The sequence below is a fragment of the Onychostoma macrolepis genome, chromosome 02 (assembly GCF_012432095.1).
Source record: "Onychostoma macrolepis isolate SWU-2019 chromosome 02, ASM1243209v1, whole genome shotgun sequence".
In the NCBI taxonomy this organism is placed as follows: domain Eukaryota; kingdom Metazoa; phylum Chordata; class Actinopteri; order Cypriniformes; family Cyprinidae; genus Onychostoma; species Onychostoma macrolepis.
This window is the reverse complement of record NC_081156.1, coordinates 3,552,354-3,574,335: the sequence shown is the minus strand read 5'-3', so window position 1 is coordinate 3,574,335 and position 21,982 is coordinate 3,552,354. Positions and strand designations below refer to the sequence as shown.

The following is a 21,982-nucleotide window of genomic DNA, read 5'->3' as shown; positions in this document are numbered from 1 at the left end:
GCCCTCCAGAGCAGGACTGGATACCCCACTTTTGTCCAAAGAGACGCCCAGGACACTCAGTTTGGACCAGGGGTGCCCAAACCTTCCTACAGAGCTTAGCTCCAGCCAGCTCCAGCACACTTGCCTGGAAGTTTCTATTGAATCTGAAGACCTTGATTAATCCAGGAACTAAACTCTGCAGGAGAGTGGCCTCCATGTAGGAACAGGTTTGGATACCCCTGCTCTGGACCAAGGGTATCCAACCCTACAGAGTTTAGCTTAAACCCTACTTAGACAACAGAAGCAGCTAGTGAGCAACAATAGGTCAATTGATCAGACCTACGAGGACCTTTTTCCATTAATTGCCTGATCATCTGTTATCCAGTATTAAACTCACAAAATTTTCATAAGTGCATGTTATTCTTCCAACAAAACAATTGGACAGTTCAAAGACTTAATGCCAATACACTTGGCAAATCCATCAACAAGTGGATTTTTGGTATGCAAGTGTGCAGTGCAGTAGAAGGCCAGCCAAACAAACTGGATATGGTGATTTTCACCAGTCCTTCCCAATTTAGTTTATAATATTTGACGCACTCTATTACAGGGGCTCTTCAAATCTGGCCATAGAAGGCCACTGTCCTGCAGAGGTAAATTCTCGGCTTACCAATTGTTAGTTTTATCATAAGTCGTAAAGCTTTTAAATGTGGTGACAGGTCGCTGTAGCTGTCTCAGTTCAGACTGCAACACTTGAACGCCCGTGAACCAATTATCTCTTCCTCTTTACTAGTCATAGCACATATGCATGTGACAGTCAGTATCTGTAGGCATGCCATCTGAAGCTGACATGCTTCAAGAGAGACAGAGGTCATCAAATTACAGCTTACCTTGAAGAAGCAGCAGAAATCATGCAGGGAACTTTTAGGACCTAGAAACCCCCAGGCCAAGACAGGACTTATGTGTTCACACACTGCATAGAAATGCGCAATGAAGCCATCTTGAACCTGTACACACAAAATTAAATATTAACAAAAAATATTCTCTTTTCTTCAAAGCTTTCAAGTCTGGCTGTCTGGAGAGATTAAACTGCTTTACTCTGGTACAACAATCAAAACATTTCCATTTCCAACAATACCTTCATATGTTGCCTCTTCTGCTTCAGAACAGACCAACAACTTGATGCAACAGCCTATGATGGTAAAATACAGCTTTATTAAATATTAATGTGTAACTGAATTGTAATTTTGATGAAATTAGATTTAATGCTAGAGATTCTGTACACACCGTCTCTTTGAAAGAGTTGTTGAGCCAACGATTGTTGACCACATTTTGAATAGAGATAGGTGGATTCTCAAGATCCTCAAATGAGTCCATAAGGATGAAGTCAAGAACAATGTCATAGAAGTTCAGATGTTTAACCTGAAGAGTAAAAAAGGTAAAACTTTAAACAAAATTAGCTGTGTTTAAAATTTGAAAACCGTTTAAAATCCAGGACAGGTCTTGTATCTGTATAACAAGACATGTCTCACCCCTCTTGCAGAAAGCTCCATTTCTGTGTTCTCCCAATGGTCCGTTTGCTCCAGAAAGCAGATCATTTCTTCAAACACCTCCTCAAATCTCTTTGGGCTCTGCAAACCACAAAATATGTCAGTTGGGATGGGGACTGTTCATATGGGACCACATGAAAGAAAGAAAGGACACTTACCTTCCTTGCTTTAACAATTATTGAAGACAATATCCTCTTTCCTGTGTCAGCCAGAAATGCTCTAGTTGCTCTTTCACATAAGATGACCTGAATTAAAATACAATATAGAGTTTTAAAAGTTTTCCCACACAGGCCCCATTCCAAATGACACACTTCATGTACACTTGCGGTCTTAACAATGGACACAACATGCGCATGTCCTTGAAGTTCATAAGACCGTAGGATGTCCTATTTGTCATTTTAGGTGCTCACGTGTGCCCACATTATGCTTTCACCCGTGATGTGCAGTTCTGCAGAGCGAGCACTGAGAGCGAGGTGAGCTCCACAGCAGACTTCAACCCAACAGTCAAAGTGGCATTACGTAATTAAAACGTGGACTGGACTTGGAACAAGACCAGTGTTGGCAAGTTTTTCCACGGAATTGGGCTACTTTTATGCTGTTGCAGTGTACTTTTGAGAACCAATTAGGCTGGTTTTGTTACGCAGACCTGGCAACCCTGAGGAGGACCGTGAGGGCTTATGGTGCCATTTGGGATGGGACCACAGACTGCAACTTAATCTGCCCAATGCTAGTCCATTACATGAACTGTCAATTTAACTTGACAACTTGAAACAAATGCAATAACCACCCCCCACCTTAATCAAAACTGAAATATATTTTAAACATTGCAACATCACAATAACAACTACTGGTACAGGTATATACAAAACAAAATGCTTCAAAGTAATATTAAAACCAGGCCAGTACAATTACATAGCAATCAGTGGTCTTAAACCCACTAAACTCATTAGAAAAAAAATTTGTTATTTTCAGGACATGAGAAAGAAATCCTTTACCTGACATGCCTGCCGTATACAGTGCAGCTTTGCTAGGAAGTCAGTGTCTCCAAGACATTCAAGCATTTCAGTTCTGTTTAAAAAAAAAAAAAAAAAAAAAAAAACCCAGTGAACAACACAGTCTACATAAAACATATCAGCTCATCTCTGCACAATATTTTCAGAAATGTACACAAACAAATCTGTTCATACTTAAATCAGTTTGAATAAGCCACATTCAAATATCCAATGCACACACACCTATGAACATGATTGAAGTCGACAATACTATCTATAGTTAGTTTAATAAACTATATGAATTGAAGAACTGATTACTGTGGGTGCGTCTCAATCAGCTCTCTAGTTCAGTAGTCAGGGCACTGATCAGGGAGTCGGCCATTTTAAGGGCTGACTCAATCGCAAATTCCTTCCAGTGCACTGGAACATTCGCTCCCTGATAAATCCCACAATGCACTGCAAAAACTAGGGAGAATTGGTGCTCACTATGCTCCCTTACCGGAAATTACATCACATTTCTGAAGCGCAAAACAAACCACACGAGCCAACTCGATAAATATAATAATTGACGCGATAGAATATTTGAAAAGACAAAAAAAATTATATTTAAAAATTAAGTATATTTCAACAATCACACATCGCTAGACAGGTAATGAACACATCTAGTTAACATTTAATATTCAGCTGAAATTATGTAATAACATGTAACAGAACAATGAGTTTAAAATTTAAAAAATAATATCAAAAAGAGATTGTTGTTTATTAATTCCAGCGTTGTCTGTTGACATTGTACATAATCATGTCACCGGAAATTGAGTATTCATTGTCCCAAAGTGCAGTGAGCCAAGGAACTTACAAGTGACTGAATTCGTGTACACGATATACTGATTCACGAGCTAGGGAGCTGTTTGAGAGACACCCTGTGATTATTATGAATACATTTATTTATTACACAACTATATGGAAAACTAGATTCTGATTGGCCAATCAGGTATTCTGTGGTGCCCTATACCTGACATACTCGACTCACCGTAGCACTCGACAGGAGATCTTTCCTTCTTCAGCCATCTGCAGAGCGTCCTCATAGAAGGGGTGATGACACAGTGACCCCAGCGCATGGGCACTCCTCATCTCTCTGTGCTCAGATAACTGAATCAAATAACAAGATTTAAGACTTCTGCATAATTCTTAATTTTGTATATTTCTTGTATATAGGTTGGCGCCTGTGTCCACAGATAACGGTGTCTCACAAAGTGATTTCAATTACATAGGATTATTACCCTTAAAGTACTCTCACAGTACCATGGTAAAGATGGTAAAATCAAGGATTACTTGAAAGCTGTATTTAGCATGATAAATTAAGAAAACCATAATACATGTCCAATACCATGGTGCTTTTTATTATTGTAGACTACACATGATGGGAGGCAAATGCGAAAACCTGTGCTAGCAACAGTGAGTGCCGAATAGCCCAAAATAAAACATATTTATGTTGAATCCCGTAAGGAACGAAGGTCTGTGAAATGTAACTGATGTACAGCAACCTGTTAGTAAGGTTCAAACTGTCCAGCACATGCCACACAAGCTGACTGGCACAAAGACTTCCCTCTCACCTCTGCGGCAGAGACGAAGGAATCTGTTGAGGCGATGCTGATTGAATCTCTCAGACAAGTGTCCTCCAAGTCCTCCCGCACCGAGAGATCCATGTCCTTATCTGCCACAGGAAATGAGGGAAGCTTAGATTGAAGTGCTCTTATCTCACATGGGTGAGCGAACTGGTCTAATTCCAAAACAGCAGACCGCATAAACCGATTCAACTGCATTGAAGGACAAATGTGTTTATAGGGTTTGCATGTGGAAGGGTTGTGAATCGAGTGTGTTGTGCCATGTGCTCCAGGGAGTGGATAAGAGATAGACCTGTAAACAGTTGTAAGGAAAGAACTTTGGACCATGACCAGCTTCTTTATTTAGATACAGAACATGAGCTGATCCTCAGTAATACGCAGCTGCATGAAGCAGAACATGCAAAGTTGCACAGCCACTGTGTCCGTTTCTTTGTTTGTTGTTGTTGATGAAGAACTTAAAAGGCATAGTTCACTCAAAAAGGACATTTTTTGTCATTTTATTCACCCTCATGTTGTTCCAAACTTATGTGACTGACTTTTTTTTGTTTATATAATGAAAGTCAGTGGATCTGGTGTTGTTTTGGATCGCACTGATGTTTACTATATGGAATAAAATGGTTGAAACATTCTTCAAAACATCTTGTGTGTTCCACAGCAGAAAGAGTCACACGTTTGAACTTTTCTTTTTAACTGACTTCCATTCATACGCATGCAAATGCTGTAGACAGGTAAACAAGGTATAAAGCAAATATATAACAGACCAAATGTTACCTTTAGAATAATACAGAGGTGTAGAAAGTACGGAAATAAAGGTATTTAGCAAAATCTGAATATTTTGAGACTGAAACTGAAAGGTGAATATTTACTGAATTGTCTTAAAATTGATCTCTTCATTGGTTGAATATACAAACATGTTCAATTCCACATCCAAAAAACAAAACAAAAAAAATCCAAGGACTGGGAATGCAGTACGTTTTTGCTCAGTTTATTCAATGCACTTAGTTTTTTTTTCCCCCTTACACAAGCAGGCTTTCTAATGTTGTTGTGGTTGCCAGTGATCTGTTGTTCTATTTCATTTGTTTATTTTTTGACTGGGAAACAATGGACCAGCCCAGTGTTGCCAAAAATTTAAGGTGCATTTGCCAGTTGATTGAACACAGTAAATGCGGTTCGAAAAATTTGGTCGTGCACGTACAGTACATGTGTAGTATGACAATGAAATTGGCTTCACGCACACTGATGGCTAGATATAGATGGCTAATTTAGTGCCACAATCAGACAGTTGCTGTTGTATGTGCTTTTTGTTATAAGAAACCTTTGGGACACTTCAGTCTCTTATCTGTTTTTTTTTGTAATTCATTTTTGGCAGGTATAAATTCAGCCTACAAAGCTTAAACAGAAATAGTTTGGTTTTTATATTATAATTATTTTTACATTGAGATATATGAATCCGTTAGAAGATATGGTTCAAATAATAAAACAACACAAGGTGCATTATTTATGCCATGCATCAACCTGTCACACATCAATTAAAAAGTCAATTTTTCGAGAACAGTTATAGTTCACAGAGCCAAGCCCAGTAATTAATGTTACATAAGATCAATCATTCACTTCCACACAGTCATCTATTGACACAATTGTCTTTAGTTTAACGCTCACCGTTACTAGGATGTGTTGAAGGGTCTGTCAATACCAGCGCTCCCTCAAACTCCTCCTGGAGCCGATAGGCTCTCTGTAGCAGGGACTCCAGCTTCCGAATGAATTCTACACTGATGATGTCCTAACAAATAGTAAAAATTAGAATACTACATTTTATGAGCATGGAGACTCAGCTTAGGAAACATTCTGCTTACACTTAACAGTATCATTAAAATATGTTTTAAAAGATAAAAAATTTTAAGAGTGCATTAGTGGGAAATAGGGTTGTGCCGATAGACGATTGTATCGATGATAGTCAGAGATAACGCCTGTGGATGACGCCTTTGACGATAGCAAGACGATTATTATTATTATCAGGCTAATAATACTATCTCCATATGGGTTTTTGCCTTCTATTTATATCATATATGGTTTATCAATATCACATGAGCAAGAGAGCTGTTTTTTCCCCATATATCTGCATGATTGCAGATGTGATTGATTTTTTACAACAGTTCAATAAACAAAAAGTTAATGTATTAAATTTTAGACACAACATTCTCTGTTTTGCTCACTTTCGCCAACAAAAAAAGCTCCAAACAAAGCAACAGCAAAACTGTTGTCACACAGCATGTTTTGTTACTGAATGAATCCATGTTTTTTATTGAGTCGAGAGAGCAAATGATTCAGTGACCCAACGTAAAGACAGCTTAATTTCTGAATGAATCACCTGGAAATTACTCAATCATTAAGACAGTGACATGCCTCCACCTACTGGTGGTTTAGTTTTATATTTAGAGCATCGTTTTTTTTTTTTTTTGGCATATTTCAATGTTCATTAAAAAAAAAAAAATTATCATCATTATTTACACAATGCTGAATTTTAAACTTTAAATAATCTTGTGGGGCACAATTTCTCAGATTTATTTGCGATTAATTTCATTCTTGGACACATCATATATTTAATTAGATTAAACTTTTGAATCACTTGACGGCCGTTGTTATCATATTATTATTTTAATTCGTCATCGTAATCATGAATACATTAGTTTGTAGGGTAAATAGTTGTACCATTTACTGGACTTTGCTATTCTTCCAGTTTTTTACCTATAGCAGCTAATGAATCAGAAGTCTTGCACATTCACTTAAAATACCATATTTCAGAGTTGCAAAATGAGGTAGACATCACCCATCCCTACTGAGAACTACAGTGGTTGGAGATACCTCCATGCTTTCTTCTGCAATGGCATCTCCAGCTCCCAGCTTCACGGACGCACAGTTTTCATCATCTTCCGCTTGCCTGCTGTGGAATGTTAGCGCCTGTTCCCAGCGCCGCAGGGCCTCCTCGAACAACTCCATTCCTGTGGGAAAGACATCTATTCAACATGTGGAACTTTTTGCAAATGAAAACACATTAGATTTAGAATGACATTTGTGACCCTGGACCACAAAACCAGTCTTAAGTCACTAGGGTACATTTGTAGCAAAAGTCAAAAATACATTGCATGGGTCAAAATGATAAATTTTGCTTTTCCACTATCGGGCCGAACGGTACTCTTTGCTTAACCGTTCCGTTCTGTGCCAATCCGGGCCAGTCAGCACGGATACGGTTTCGTTTTCCACTGCGGGGCTGATAACGGATCTCTTTGGAATGCAATTCAAATGCGTCAGTCGCTGCCGTGGTAACACAAGTGTTTACATATGATATGAGGTGTAAATAACCACCGCGTTATGGAGGATGATCAGAAATTTCTTTCGATTATTTTTTTTTTTTTTTTTTTTAATTTATTTATTTTTTTATTTGTGTTTACATTGCTCAAAATAGTGCGCTTAGCAAGCTACGGAGAAACTAGCAGCCAGGCAACAGATAAGTGACAGATCCTGAGTGGCGACGTCACGTGCACGCACTCTACCAGCACGGCTCAGCACGGTTGTCTAACCGGGCCGAGAATTCCCGGCCGAGAACGGTTTGTAATCGTGCCGTGCCGTGCTCATGTGGAAAAACAACTGGAACCGTCAATATTGAATTTGAAATCTAAATTTACCATCTAAAGATAAAATTGAATGCAGCGGCGTTAACCCTCCGCATGCCGGTTCGTTCACTTTCAGATTTTTCTGATTCACAGAGAAACCTTAAATACTCAGATACATATAAGTAGGGTTGCCAACCGTCCCGTATTAGCTGAGACCATGCTGCCGCGACTGAGAGCGGCTCGACGGTGTTTAGTGTCCTGCAGCAGCAGCGAGCGCAAGTGACTTCAGCACAGCTGAAGAGTTCTGCGTTCAAATGCACGCAATAGGCTAAAGCTTGCCGCAAAGCCCCAGCAAACATGACCATGAATGTATCCGCGGGAAATAGTAAGGACATATTTAAATTATTTACTAATAAACTAATGTTTTCTGAGTCCATGTCGCAAGGATGAAGTTGCTGATCCTGACTCGCTGTCTCCTCATTAGATGCGCCTTTAGAGAGAAATGCATCTTTATGATTAAGATTATAATAAAAGTTTGTTTTCGATTTATTTATTTTTTATTTCGTTACGTGATAATTTAAAGCTTTCTATAGATATATTTATGATGTCTGTGAGGCATGTATTCGCTCAGCTTCGGTTCGTTTTTGTGAAGCGCTCCTGTTCAAGACCAGACGGCAGAAAGCGCATCATGTTTGTTTTCTTTAATAAAAGCACAACGTTTTGTTGATATTGTGAGTGCACACAAATAAAAGTAGACCAGTGCACAGTTCCGAATGATGTATTACTCTTGCCTTTATCAAATGACAGCGTAGGCTATTTTAAGTTGTTTCCACTGAAAAAAAATGCAAGTGATTTCCCTGGTGCCTCCATGTCCTGCAGAGCGCGCTTTAGCTTCCACTCTCCACACAAACTTGAATATAGGTTAGCGCACATCATTATTATAGCGCAGGTTTAACGTTTAAACATTGTTATATGCTTGAACTGTTTTAGTATATCTATAGATTTTATTTTAGGCAAGTCGTGATGATTTGAGAAGGCTAAATTGATCAAACATAGGCTATGTTCAGCTCACTGTATGCCGCTGGCCGCTTGGTCGTTATACATTATATAAAACTTATATTTAATGAACAAAAATACTCCAAATGTTTTTCTAAATTAACTTAAAGGGGTCATATAATGGTACATGCACTTTTACAAGTTGATTGTACTGAAATGTGTGTTAGCAGTGCCTGTACACAGCCATCATAAAATGATAAAAATCCATCCAGTGTTTTTTTTTTAATCTCCTTATTTGTTTTACCCTGTCTCAAATCAAGCCGTTCGACCGTGTGGACGCCACACGGTCGGACGCCTCCCACGATGGTTGATTGACAGCAGTGTTTCAACACAGACCCACCCTTGCTCGTGAGCGAGCTGTCAATCATAGTCCGCGCGTCATTGTTGATATACGCTGGAGCTGTCTATGAGCAGAATGGCGTCTAAGCGATTGTGGTGTTCTGTTCTCGGGTGCAATAATGAACACAGCAGTCATTTTGATGTTCCTAAGTCCGAACCGCTGAAGACACAGTGGCTGAGTTTTGCTTTTGAAGGGAATATTCCCCACGAGCAACGTCAATGTTTTCATGTTTGCGCGAATCATTTTTCACCAGACTGCTTTATAAATGAAGGTCAGTATAAAGCTGGTTTTGCTAAGAAGCTGCTCCTGAAAAAGAATCGGTACCAACTATTCGTGTTCCTGCTGAACCTCCAGAAGAAGTGAGTGTAACGTTTAATTAACCTTTATATTAATCTTTATATTAATCTTTGCAAATCGCTAGCACGCTTCACGATGTATGTGGCTAATGTTTACATTCAGGGTACATGCATGTTTTCTATTCTGACGTTCTCAATATAATTAATAATCCCACGTTTATAATGAACAAAACGTTATGGTTATTGTGTTATTACAAACTGTGTACGCAGGTGTTAAAGTTAACATGATAACACTACACTAAGCTTACTTTTGTAGATGGTTTATAACGGTGTCTGTTAAGAAGTAATGTAAAAAATTTAAATAAATAAAAAACAGTTATAACTGCATGAAAATTAATGGTAACACAATACCTGCAAAATACTGTTTACATCCTGCAAATGCATATGATCCAAGACTATAAATACTCTAATTGATGTTTTTCAATATTATGCCAGAATAAGTTATGTTATCTGTTACCTGTTCCGGGTCCGACTCCGGTTCGAATTGATACGGTTGCACAGTATCCTCAGAGACTCCCGCTGCCATTCTTCAAAATATACCCTCAACTGTTGTCAAGGCAACACTCCACGTGTGTTGTGTCAAAAACGCCCACAGAACAGAGGCGGGCGAGCAAAGCTCATTAGCATTTAAAAACACACGCACTAAAACAGTGTGCTGAAAACAGAGCTGTTTTTGAGCAGGTAAAATTTGTGTTTTCTTACAATACTAATGAGAATTTTTAATTAAAGTATATTACAAACTTTCAATTTAGACCCTAAAGAATCATATTAGCTTGTACAAAAATGGCATTATATGACCCCTTTGATGAAAAAAAAAAAAACAGAAAAAAAAAAACGAAACGAAATATAATCGTTTTGCCATTACATACAAAACTGAACTATTTTAATAGCTGAAACAGTAGTATAAGCTGTTTTGGGAGAAGGAAAAAAAAAAAAGACGGGCTAGGGTCGGACTCAGGCCGGTAATTCTGATAAGCTGTCGGACACAGGCTGGACCAGGGCCTAAATTTGAGGCCCGTGCAGAGCTCTACTCGCACTATCGCCAATTCCGTCCGTGTTCTGACTTCAGTAAATCAGTTTTGGTGAATACAAACAACTTATTTTCATGAGTCCAACATCCCGCCACGCAAGAGACGTGGTCAGTAAGACGTCTTTCACTATTGTAATGTTGTTAAATAGAGAAAAACATTTTATATTTAAGTAGGCTAACTAATAGCATAATTCTTAACCTTATTCTTGAAACACAAAATGACCAATAAAAAGGTGTCAAGCACCAAAAGCAGCCCATATAAATCCATAAGCTGTCTTTAATTGAAAAATACGCATTGTGTGTGTGTATACATGGTCACTCACCCAACGCAAACGCCCACACCCAGATAAAAAAAACAAACAAACAAACAAAAAAAAAAAAAACAAGATTCATCTAATTTTCATCATTTTTGAAAGAAGACCTGCTATGAGGAATTTACCTCATAAGAACAGCGCGATCTGACATGACTTTATTCAGCAGAGAAGATCATTTCTGTAATTTATTCTTACCTTACCTACATTAGTTAACGTGTTATTTTTACATAAACCTGTATGGATTTTACTAGTTGGGATTTTCATGAACATCTTACCAAACTGAAATTTATTGTTTAACTTTTAAGCTTTTTTGTCATTCAGATATTTTGCAGAGCATTTATATTTGTTAACCAAAGAAGGTTAAAAATTTTTATAAAAATGTTTAAGTATTAAAGTTGTGTTAAAGCTAAAAGGCTAAACTATTCTATGTTTGACTCAAATTGAAAGAATAAACAGTTTAATTTCTATTAAGGTTTATAGGGATTTTAAGATGTAGCCTAATTAGCGATTTGAATTAAGTTACTTATTGAGTAACTAAGTTACTTTTCAGACAGAGTAATCAGTAAAGTAATTTAAATACAATATTGATGATGTAATTAGTAACTGTAATTAACTACTTTTTGAAAGTAACTTACCCAACACTGATATGCTGTGTACAGTGCGTTATAGTATATTTTCAGTGCATTCTGAAAAATATTCGCCTTCTGTAAATCTAAATACTAAAGCACTAAATGACCGTGAAAAACAACCACACCTCCTCTGCAAGGGCGCTGTGAAAGACTCGAAGAAGAAAAACGTACTCTGTTACTATCGTAACCTCGGTTCCCTGAGATATGGGAACGAGTACTGCGTCGTAAGACGTCCATTGGTTCGTGCAGTGCTATGAAATCGAACCAATGGCTCAGCGGCGGCGGCGCTGAGCGAGCCTATGGCTATGCAGTCCGCCAAAATGGGCGGGGCCTCTGGCTATATAAGCAGCCGCTTCGCAGTACTCGTTCCCATATCTCAGGGAACCGAGGTTACGATAGAAAACGGAGTACGTTCCCTTTCGATATTCCACTCGTACTGCGTCGTAAGACGCTGTATGGGAACCAGTACAATCACGCCGTGCTATGATGAGGAACGACTCAAAACCAAGACTCACGTGGGAGTAAGACCCAGGGGAGTCAATAGAATACACCAAACACAGCCTGAGCCATCAGGGTCATCCGTGGCCTGGGTGTCGTCCCTTATAGTTTATACCTGGTATCCATATAATATGTACCGTCCAAGTGAAGGAGGGACTTGAACAATGCTGGTCAAACGAACCCATAAGACTGCTAAACTAGCTGGAGGCGGCGAACTAAGCAGAAAGGACTCTGGCCTGTAAGTTGTTAGGCCCGAATTCCAGGCAAGCAGGGTTGATGGAAAGGGTCTATAGATCTCCTATTCGCTTAACCGACGCCAGCGCTAACAGCAGGGTGGTTTTAAATGAGAGTTATCTGAGGCTCGTGGATTGCAATGGTTCAAACGGGGGGCCTTTCAAGGCCATTAGTACGGTTGGTAAGTCCCAAGGTGGAACTGTACGAGGACGCTGGGGTTAATGCTCCCAGCGCCTCATATAAACTGGACCACCGCACTGTTCCTGCCCACCGATAGCAATAGGGGCATGGAAAGCCGCTATGGCTGCCGCGTAAACTATGATGGTGGATGAGGAACGCTGTTTATCCAGCATCTCCTGCAGAACCGGATCTAAGTCATGGTCTTGACACCAAGTCGAGAAAATAGACCATTTCAGAGCATAGAGGCATCTGGTAGACGGGGCTCTAGCTTCTGCCATAGTGTTTAAGACACGCTCTGGGAGATCGAAAGGCACCCGTTAAGCGGCCACACATACAGGGCCCATAACTCGGGCCATGGATGCCACAGCGTGCCGTTCGCTTGAGAGAGGAGGTCCCGTCTCAAGGGAATGGGCCACGGGGCTGCTTCGAGCAGCTGGAGTAACTCCAACACTCATGGCTGGTTCCTCCAGAGGGGGGCTATTAGAAGAAGCTTGTGCCGTTGTTCCCTGACTCGTCTGAGTACCTGCGGTAGCAGAGCGATTGAAAGGAACGCATAGAGCAGGAGGCTGGGCCACTCATGGGCCAGGGCATCCGTGCTCTTCGTGAAAAATATTGGGCAATGAGAGTTGTCTTCGGAGGTGAAGAGGTCTTCTTCGGACCAAAGACCGAAGGTCGGTTTGCCTTCGCACAGCGCTCCCCAACCCTTGTTGGAAGCGTCTGTTGTGACAAACTTCCTTCTGTGCGCTGTGTCTAAGATCACACCCTGCTTCAGCCAGAGGGGATCCTTCCAACGGGCCAGGGCTGATACACAGGGATGGAACCCTCTGCTTCAGCCAGAAATGGATGGGTCGCATGTGAAGAAGGCCCAACTGAAACAATGGCGAAGCTCCTGCCATAAGGCCCAGCATTTTCTGGAAAGCTTTGAGCGGGTGAGCGGTCCCTTCCTTGAAGAAGGCCATGCGGTGCTGAATCGTCATGGCTCGTTCCGCTGAGACAGTTGCTGTCATCTGCACTGAGTCGATTACTGTCCTCAGGAACGACACTCGTTGGCTGGGTGACAGTATGCTCTTAGCAAAGTTGACCCTGAGCCCCAGGCAATATAAGTGGCTGAGGAGGAGGGGTCTTGTGCGATGTTGAAACTGCCTCTGACTGGGCCAGAATGAGCCAGTCGTCGAGGTAGTTGAGGATGCGGATTCCCATCTGTCGTAGAGGGGAGAGAGCCGCATCCATGCATCGCGTAAAAGTGCGGGGAGCCAGGGACAGCCCAAACGGGAGGACCTTGTGTTGATATACCACCCCCTCAAATGCAAATCTCAAGAATCGTCTGTGATGGGGGGGCTACCTGGATGTGAAAGTATGCGTCTTTCAGATCTAGTGACATGAACCAGTCCCCTGGGCATATTTGCGAGAGGATGTTTCAATATGATCATCCTGAACGACCTTTTTCCTCGCTGCGCACTGTGGTGGCGACCACACCGCGGAAGCGTGGTGGTCTTCAGGTGAATTGGAGTGAATAACCTCGTCTTATCGTAGCCATTACCCACTCTGACACACCGGGGATGGCCTGCCAGGCCTCGGCCCGTGTGGCAAGAGGTTGAATAGGCTCTAAAGACTGGCTGCATAAGGGCAGGACGCTTATGGTAGGCAGAAGAGGATATTTGCTCTCTTTTTGAAAATGTATGTGTTTTATTTTGTCTTCTATCACAGCGGTTGGAGGCCCTGGGCCCCGTGGGGAACCAATAACACACTTACCTCTGCACCCAGCACTGAGCGGGGTGACAAGAGGCACATTAGAGGCTGCTTGCGGGGTGGTCCGGCAGTAGCGAGACTTGGGCCCCTCCTCTTTCTGCCTGGCTGATCAGGAGGACTTCTGAGGTGCCGGATGCAAGGCGATCTTGGGCCAGGGTCCTTGGTGCTTCGGGAAGGGGTAGCGTCTTGCCGAGCAGGAACGCCCTCTATCCTGCCGATCCTTAGGAGGTCGGGGCTCGAGAGTGGCTTGGCGGGCTGCTGAGTTGGCGCAGGCTTGGGGCGACTAGAAGCAGCAGAAGAGCTGGCGCGTTTCGGAAGGAAGCGTCTCATCGCTTGAGACGACTTCTGAGCCTCTGTAAACCGCTCCACAAAGCCCTCCCACAGCTGGCCCGAACAGGCTGTTCGATGAGAGCGGAGCGTCGAAGAAGGGAACTTTATCCGCCTCTTTCATCTCCGTCAACGTGAGCCAAAGGTGGCGTTCCAACACTACCAGGCTGGACATCGACCGTCCAATGGCCTGGGCGGTGGCTTTGGTGGCGCGCAGGGCCAGGTCCGGGTCCGTCGCGCTCCTCAGGTCCCTGAGTGAAGCTGCATCGAGACCGGCCTCCTCATTGGTGAGCATCTTGGCTTGTCCAGCCGCCGAGTAGGCGCGTCCAGCGAGTGCAGACTTCCATCCGATAGCCGTGGGCGGGCAGAGATGCACGGCCACGGACTCATCCAGAGGGGGCAGGTGCTCGTATCCCTTCTCTTCAGTGCCATCAACAGAGGTGAGGGCAGAGGAAGCAGAAAGACGGATGCGAGACGAGTAGGGGGTGTGCCACGATTTAGTGAGCTCCTCGTCCATTCTGGGTCTGGCGCTGTGTGAAGAGAACGGCGGCAAGAGGGCGGGGTCAGTCACTGAGCCCGATAACTCCTCCGCGTCTGAAGCCTCCAGAGAAAGGCTGTCATCCATCTCATCGTCACTCCCACCGAACAAGATCATGTCGCTCGCAGCCGCAGAGGAACGCTGATCAGGTTGAGTGAAGAGGACTGGCGAATCCTCTCTCTGCGGTGACGGTGAGGCACGCGGGCACTGAGCCGACGTGAGCTCGCTTGTCTCTGCCGCTCGAATCCTCTGCCTGCTGTCTCTTCCTCGCAGGTCCCTGGGAGGAAGAGGACAGGAGGGCGGGAGGGCCAGAGTCGCTTTCTGAAAAGAACGCAGAGAGGCGAGACTGAAACTCTCGCAATGAGAGCAGTCAGTCCCGCTGAGCGCAGCGTCAGCATGGGATTTCCCCAAGCATGACACACACTCAACATGACCGTCATCAGCGTGCAGGGGAGTCCTGCACGTATTACAATGACGGCGCGACATTTAAAACAACGCCGTGCTTGAATTTGCTCTTTTGTGAGGCTCTTTTAGATAGTCGCCGGATGGCGGCAGGGGATAGACCGGGAATCTGTGAGCTGAGCGCTGCAAGAGGTCCAATCCGGCTGCTGAGGCATTTCAATGGCGAATCTCGGTGTCAGCAAAGAGTCAGCGAGGAAGAATCTTCGTCGCTGAAGAGGAGAAATCTGAGATTTATATAGCCAGAGGCCCCGCCCATTTTGGCGGGCTGCATAGCCATAGGCTCGCTCAGCGCCACCGCCGCCGAGCCATTGGTTCGATTTTATAGCATTTTTTTTTTTTTTATAGCACATTTTCACTGCGTGATTGAAAAGGCTTCAGTTGAAGAGGAAAAAATGAGTTTTTCCCATACAGCGTCTTACGACGCAGTACAAGTAGAATATCGAAAGGTAACTACTAGAGTATAGTAGGTTATATTTCATTTTTGACTTTTTATTGCTTTATGTGTTGTATTCTGATGTTATTTGCAAGATATAAAGCCAGGTTTAAGTTTCCGTAAGAACATATCAATTTCCGAGTCGAACTGTGTTAACTGGTCTCTTCCTCTGGTCGCAGCGCCGCTGGTAGAGGCAAACCGATGGGGAGACTCGGCATGAAGATGAGAGTCCTAGGGGAATGTTAAAACACATGTATACGCTTTTCTTCATCGTCATGTATGAATTTTTTTCATGTTACTTGCTCACTTTCCAAGTAAAGCTGTGCTAACTAGTATTTTCCTCTGGCAGCGCACGGGCAGAGCGGCGGAGAGACTCGTGAAGACGAAAAGCAGTAAGAGTTCATTAAATTGTTAGGTCAACTTTAAAACACATGTAATCGCCCTATTTGTTTTATACCAATGTTATCTGTAAGGTATAAATATGTTTGAGTTAATAAATGTCTGTAAGAACATCGGGTGGACTCTGTTTCATTTTGTCAGATTAATGCCTCAGCTAGATAGGATACATTGCGCAGTTGCGGCAACTTGTTAAATTTAGTTAATTGGGTTTCTCGCTTTAGTAATAGCATTCATTCTTGCTACATAAGATACCTGTCTGTGATGCAATGCCCTGTTACACTGCATTTCTGTGTAATATTTATGGTTTCTATAGCGGTGGCATCATTATGATGGTATTAAGAGGTGTATTAATTCATGTAGGATGCCATTGAAGGCCTAGGTGTAAAATGCACGGCCGCCACTGGTGAACATACATGATCAACCTCTTTTAAGATCAATATTAAACGTGTTTACATAAATTATGCTTAAAATTGAACACAGTGCTTTCCAGATGACAAGCAACTTTGACTTTGGACATGAGAATTAGGACAGAAGATGTTTTTACCCATCAGGTAGAGGTTCTCTGGAGTTGTGACAGGGATGTTGAGCAGGTTACAGACGTCACCATCATCTCCTGCTCCATCCCAGCAACTGGAGCCGTTAGCACAAGTAGAGCTACTGGAGGAGTGCCTGCTCCTCACCTGAGAAAAGATGTGACATTTCAACATCTCAATGGTGCAGTAATGCCAAAAAGCACACATTTGACAAGACTTCTGATGTCAGATATATTATACAACTATTCAAAATTGATGATAATAAATCAGGTTGCTTACAGAGGCCAGGCTCAGCAGGGAGCCAGAAAGCTTGCTGTACAGGCTACTATTGGACACCACATTACAAGAGTAGCAGTTCTTTGAATTCAGAGGCAGATTTTGATACTCAGACTCTGGGGAAAATAGAAGAAAAAAAAAAAAAACAGCCACTGTACCATTAACACTATATGAGTTTAATTATGTTAAATATACAGTATATCATTTTCTACACATTTTAAAATGAATAATATACAGTCCATTAAAAAGTCTGAGGTCAGTAAAACAGTTGTCCTGCTGCTAATATCTCTGTGGAAACTGTCAATTTTTTTTCATAAATGGCAAATTCAAAAGAACAGAAAGAACAGCACTTAACTGAAATATAATTTTTTGTAACATTATAAAAGTCTCAACTGTCCTGGATGAATAAAATTAATTTCTTTAAAAAAAAATGTTTCTGACCCCAAACGTATGAATGCAGTAGTAGTACACTCTATACACTTTAACTAATAACTAAACTATTAATAACTAAACAATTTTAACTGTAATAATACTCCTTGTTTATTAAAGGCGATTTGTGATCTGCATTTACCTTTTTTCAGGGGGACAGTGGTGAGGAACTCAAATGTTTCCTGCTCAACAGGCGAACTGGCTTTTTTCTTGCTCTTCCTCCTCCTGAAGTGTCGGGCGAGATAGATGAGGGAGACCGCGCCGAAGGCAGTGGCGGCAAAGAGCTTCTTGGTGCCGGTGCTCAGACTCACCTGCTCAGTGAGAGAATGGAGAGACATAAGGCAACCTTTAACTTTGGATCAACTGCTCAGCTGAAGGCACAGAGATCAGAGTGAGAAATGCAGATAGGGAGAGGGTGAGACAGTCAGACAGGGTGTCAGCAGGGATTACATGACTGGAATTGACTGCCTGGCATTTGGCTGGGCGTACGGAGATTGGCTTGAGCGATCTGATCTACTGAACAAGTTTAAGCTAATCACAGGCACAAGATTTATCAGAAGACACCTAATACTGTGTGAATGATCTAAACATTGTTAAAGAGCAAAAACAATTTCCACAATTCATGTCCTACATTAAAAAAAAAACAAGAGGAACTCTCAAATTGACACCATGTAACACTGCCTATTATTAGCAAACAACGTCGTCTTATTTATCCTGGTTGCTACATGAAGCACCGCTACTCATGCCACAGCTTTTCCTACTTTGGCACTTAAAGGTTTACTCCACCCCAAAATTAAAATTTGCAGATGGAGTATTCTGACGATGTCTTTCATACTTTTCTGGACCTTGAGAGTGTTATTTACTTGGCAGTCAATGGGACAGTCACAAGCCTCCCGGTTTTCATCCAAAATATCTTAAATTGTGTTCCGAAGACGAACAAAGCTTTTACGGGTTTGGAATGACATGAGGGTAAGTGATTAATGACAAAATTTTCATTTTGGGGTGGAGTAACCCTTTAAGGACCGAATAATGAAACTGTGAGTGAGATTTGAAAGCCATGGCAGTGGACGGGAGAAATTTCAAACGTGGGTCTTTTCATCACACAAAGCTATCATATTGCTTCAGAAGTCTTCAAAAATACTTGACTGAAATATAGCAGCAGCACTTTTATTACTTTTTTTAATGATTTGTTTAAGAGTTTGATAGTATCTGATGATCACTGTCTTCTTTTGATATACAGGTACAAAAGCTTTTGGAAAACATCTACGTTTGTATTTCACAGCAAAAAGCCATACCAAAAAGGAATGGAAAACAATATATTTTTTTGAAGGAATTAGTTTTAAGACATAAGCCTGCAGGTGAGAACAGCAATGTTGGCAATGTTAATGTTGGCCACCTGGGCTCTGTTAATACCATCTTAACCATGGCAGTGAGCTTGCTGCATGCAACACACAAATAGCATTCAAAGACAAATCAGACACAGCTGTGAAATCCATAAAACATGATCGAATGGCTCAAAATGGAGATCAAAACAATGGCAAGCTGGTGAGAAGACAAATATAATCGCGTAAGCAAAAACTTGGTTGTGGATTTTCACATATATGACTAATAAAAAAGTAAAATAAAAAATGAAAATTCATTCAGTAATAATTCATACATTATTTTTTACATTTTTTAAAGTATCTATCCATCTATCTATCAATCTATCACACTGAGGTCTACAGACAAATATATTTTCAAATGCCACCATCATGAAATACAGGAAAAGTGATAATAGTCCAAATGTGGTAAATTCATGCACAGACAAGGGAACAACCCAGGATGTATATAAAAAGCTTTGCCTAACATAAAATATACCCAATATAAAAAGTGGTAACACTTTGTAATAACATTCAGAACTGCAAAAATAAGGTTTTCAAACAAGTTTCTCAAACACTCCCCCTATCTGGACAAACAGATACTTCTGCCACAAAATCAGACCAACAGTTGAGCCAATGTTAATTTGTTAAGCTGGTAAACATGTTTAAACAAAGCACTTAGTGTTGATAGCACCCAGTACCACAGGGTTTACACTGTTTGGGGTAATCAACCTACAAATGGCTTACTTACAACTTACAGTACAAACTTTATCATCTATATCATTAATGCACCACAAAAATAATTGTATTTATTAAAAATAAAAAAACAAGTGTGTGTGTATATTCCAAATTACATGACAAAAATTGTAGTTAGTAATGTAATCCATTACATTACACTAACACATTTGAGTTAATATAATCAGAGTACTTTTTGACCACTTTTAGATTACTACTAAACCTAAACCTAATCACATTGATTTAAATAGGATAATCCATATTGACATAAAAATAAAAAGAGAAATACAATATATTCAATTAATTGTTACTAACAACATCCAATGCCTTAAATATTATATTACGTCAAAGTTTCCATAACTGGGAAGAAACTTTACAAAGTTTGTGAGTTTATGAAAAGCTAACAATTAATTAAATTATAAAAATGCTACATATTTTTAAAATTACAACAATCAAAATAAAACACTTAATAAAAAACATGAAATATTAAACCTGTTTATCTGTATGTTATGTGACCATGTGAATAATGTGTAATTATGTAATCAATTAAAAAGTAACTGTAATCTGATGACGAGTATTTTAAAATGTAATATAATCAAATTACATGTACTTAATATTTGGGTAACACTTTATTTTACGGTGTCTTTGTTACACGTTACATGTACTTACAATAAATTATGCATAATTACATGCAACTAACCCTAAAACAAATCCTCATCCTAACCCTAAAGTAAGTGCATGTAGTTAATTAATATTATTATTCAGTATTTAAATTTATAATTACACTGTAACGAGGACACCTTAAAATAAAGTGTGACCAATTTTTGGAACCTGATTACATAATCTAGATTACATTTAATCAGTTACTACCCAGCACTGTATATAAAACATTTATTAATAATATTATTATGTTTTAAGTGCTCATTTATATACCTGAACCCAGGCTGACACCCCTAGATATAAAAAGCAATTTTTGGATGACGATGCGATAAGCTTGGAGACAGTAAGCCTAGAAAACAACCCTGCTGCTGGCCACTTTACCTGTGGAAGGGAGTAATAGACTGACAGTGGCAAGTCCACAAAGTGCAAAGCAGCCACCTTCATGGACACCTGTGTGTTTCTGAACAGCTCCTCAGTCATGATGCTATTATCCCTCTGGATCTCAACTACAGCCCATTCTCAGCTTCACCAATTCAACCTAAAAGAAACACAAATTACATCTGATATATCATATATAACATACACATCCATCTTTCAGTAGAGGAATGACCAGCTGACCTGTTAAACCTCAACTGATTAAGTGGGGACTTGCGTCTGACAGACACTCACACACAGTTGTTTATTTCATACAATTTCTCTCTATTGCTCACTCTGTGACTTCTTATACGTAGCAGTCCAACACATGCAATCTCTATTCTAATCTTGGGAATTAAGGACACAGGCTTTCATTGTGCCAGATGCGACATGTGAACCGACTTAAAGAGGTTAAATAACGGTCATGTTAATGGCGTGATTCAATGTTTGTTAAGAACACCCAACGACCGTTGGCCAACAAAAAAAATGAGACCTAATGTTTATGAAAAATGGCCCACATTTATCCGGTTTCGATCGTCGCTCGATTGTTAACTCTGTGTTAAACAAAGTAATAACACGCACCATCATAAATACTGGCAGTAATGGCACTGACTTTGGGTTATAAACTGAGGACAAAATAATAAACATACTATTACGCTTACATATACGCTTTATCTCGGAGACGCACCGTCTGTCCTCTAACACTCATTGCGCTAACTGCGCGCCTGCGAGCTCACGTGGACGCGAACAGACTCCGCGAATCTGGAACTCACTTCCGGTGCCACTGTGAGGTTTCAAAATAAAAGTTTGGGAAACTGGATTAAACTTGCGGGAAGAGTCGGCTAGTTCATGCAAAAAGGAGAATTCTCTCATGTTTTACTCACTTGTTGTTTCAAACTAGTAAATTTTCTTAGAGATTAAATTAAATTAAACCAATAAAGAAAATTTTATTTCATTAAAGCAAAATGAAATGCTATTTTTATTTGTTTTTTATTACAGAACATAAAAAGGTTACAAACACTCTAGTAACAAAAACAAAATGAACAAGGTACGATCAAAATATTCAATTGAAAAAAAGAAAAGAAAGGCGTCAAGTTTGAATTTTAGATGCTATGAGTTTTTCCATAGTAATGTGTTATAGTAGAATGAACAAGAGGTTTATTAAGAGTTTTGGCTATTTTTATTTCAATAAAATGCAGGAAAACAAAATACAGAATACAGATCAGGGTTCATGTTTTAAGATAAAATGCATTATAAAATGTTAAATTACATTAAAAT

At 40.6% G+C, this 21,982-nt stretch overlaps 1 protein-coding gene across 5 annotated transcripts in view; it reads right to left on the bottom strand.

Moving 5' to 3' along the window:
• The window catches only part of miga1 (mitoguardin 1), a 28,502-nt gene extending 6,996 nt beyond the window's left edge, over positions 1-21,506 (bottom strand). The window contains exons 1-15 of one of the 5 annotated variants that reach the window (XM_058798865.1): positions 21,367-21,506; positions 20,672-20,828; positions 17,680-17,848; positions 17,112-17,224; positions 16,844-16,979; positions 7,006-7,142; positions 5,803-5,923; positions 4,132-4,232; positions 3,549-3,667; positions 2,522-2,594; positions 1,685-1,771; positions 1,509-1,607; positions 1,264-1,398; positions 1,115-1,168; positions 867-983 (exon numbers count right to left, since the gene is read on the bottom strand). In XM_058798865.1, coding sequence (XP_058654848.1) covers positions 867-983; positions 1,115-1,168; positions 1,264-1,398; positions 1,509-1,607; positions 1,685-1,771; positions 2,522-2,594; positions 3,549-3,667; positions 4,132-4,232; positions 5,803-5,923; positions 7,006-7,142; positions 16,844-16,979; positions 17,112-17,224; positions 17,680-17,848; positions 20,672-20,770 — 1,560 coding nt within the window. In that variant the 5' untranslated portion in view covers positions 20,771-20,828; positions 21,367-21,506. Of the gene's footprint in view, positions 1-866; positions 984-1,114; positions 1,169-1,263; positions 1,399-1,508; positions 1,608-1,684; positions 1,772-2,521; positions 2,595-3,548; positions 3,668-4,131; positions 4,233-5,802; positions 5,924-7,005; positions 7,143-16,843; positions 16,980-17,111; positions 17,225-17,679; positions 17,849-20,671; positions 20,829-20,908; positions 21,313-21,354 lie in introns of those variants that run through there. The other 4 variants (XM_058798890.1, XM_058798881.1, XM_058798872.1 and 1 more) reach the window with 4 other exon arrangements.
• Positions 21,507-21,982: the final 476 nt, after the last annotated feature.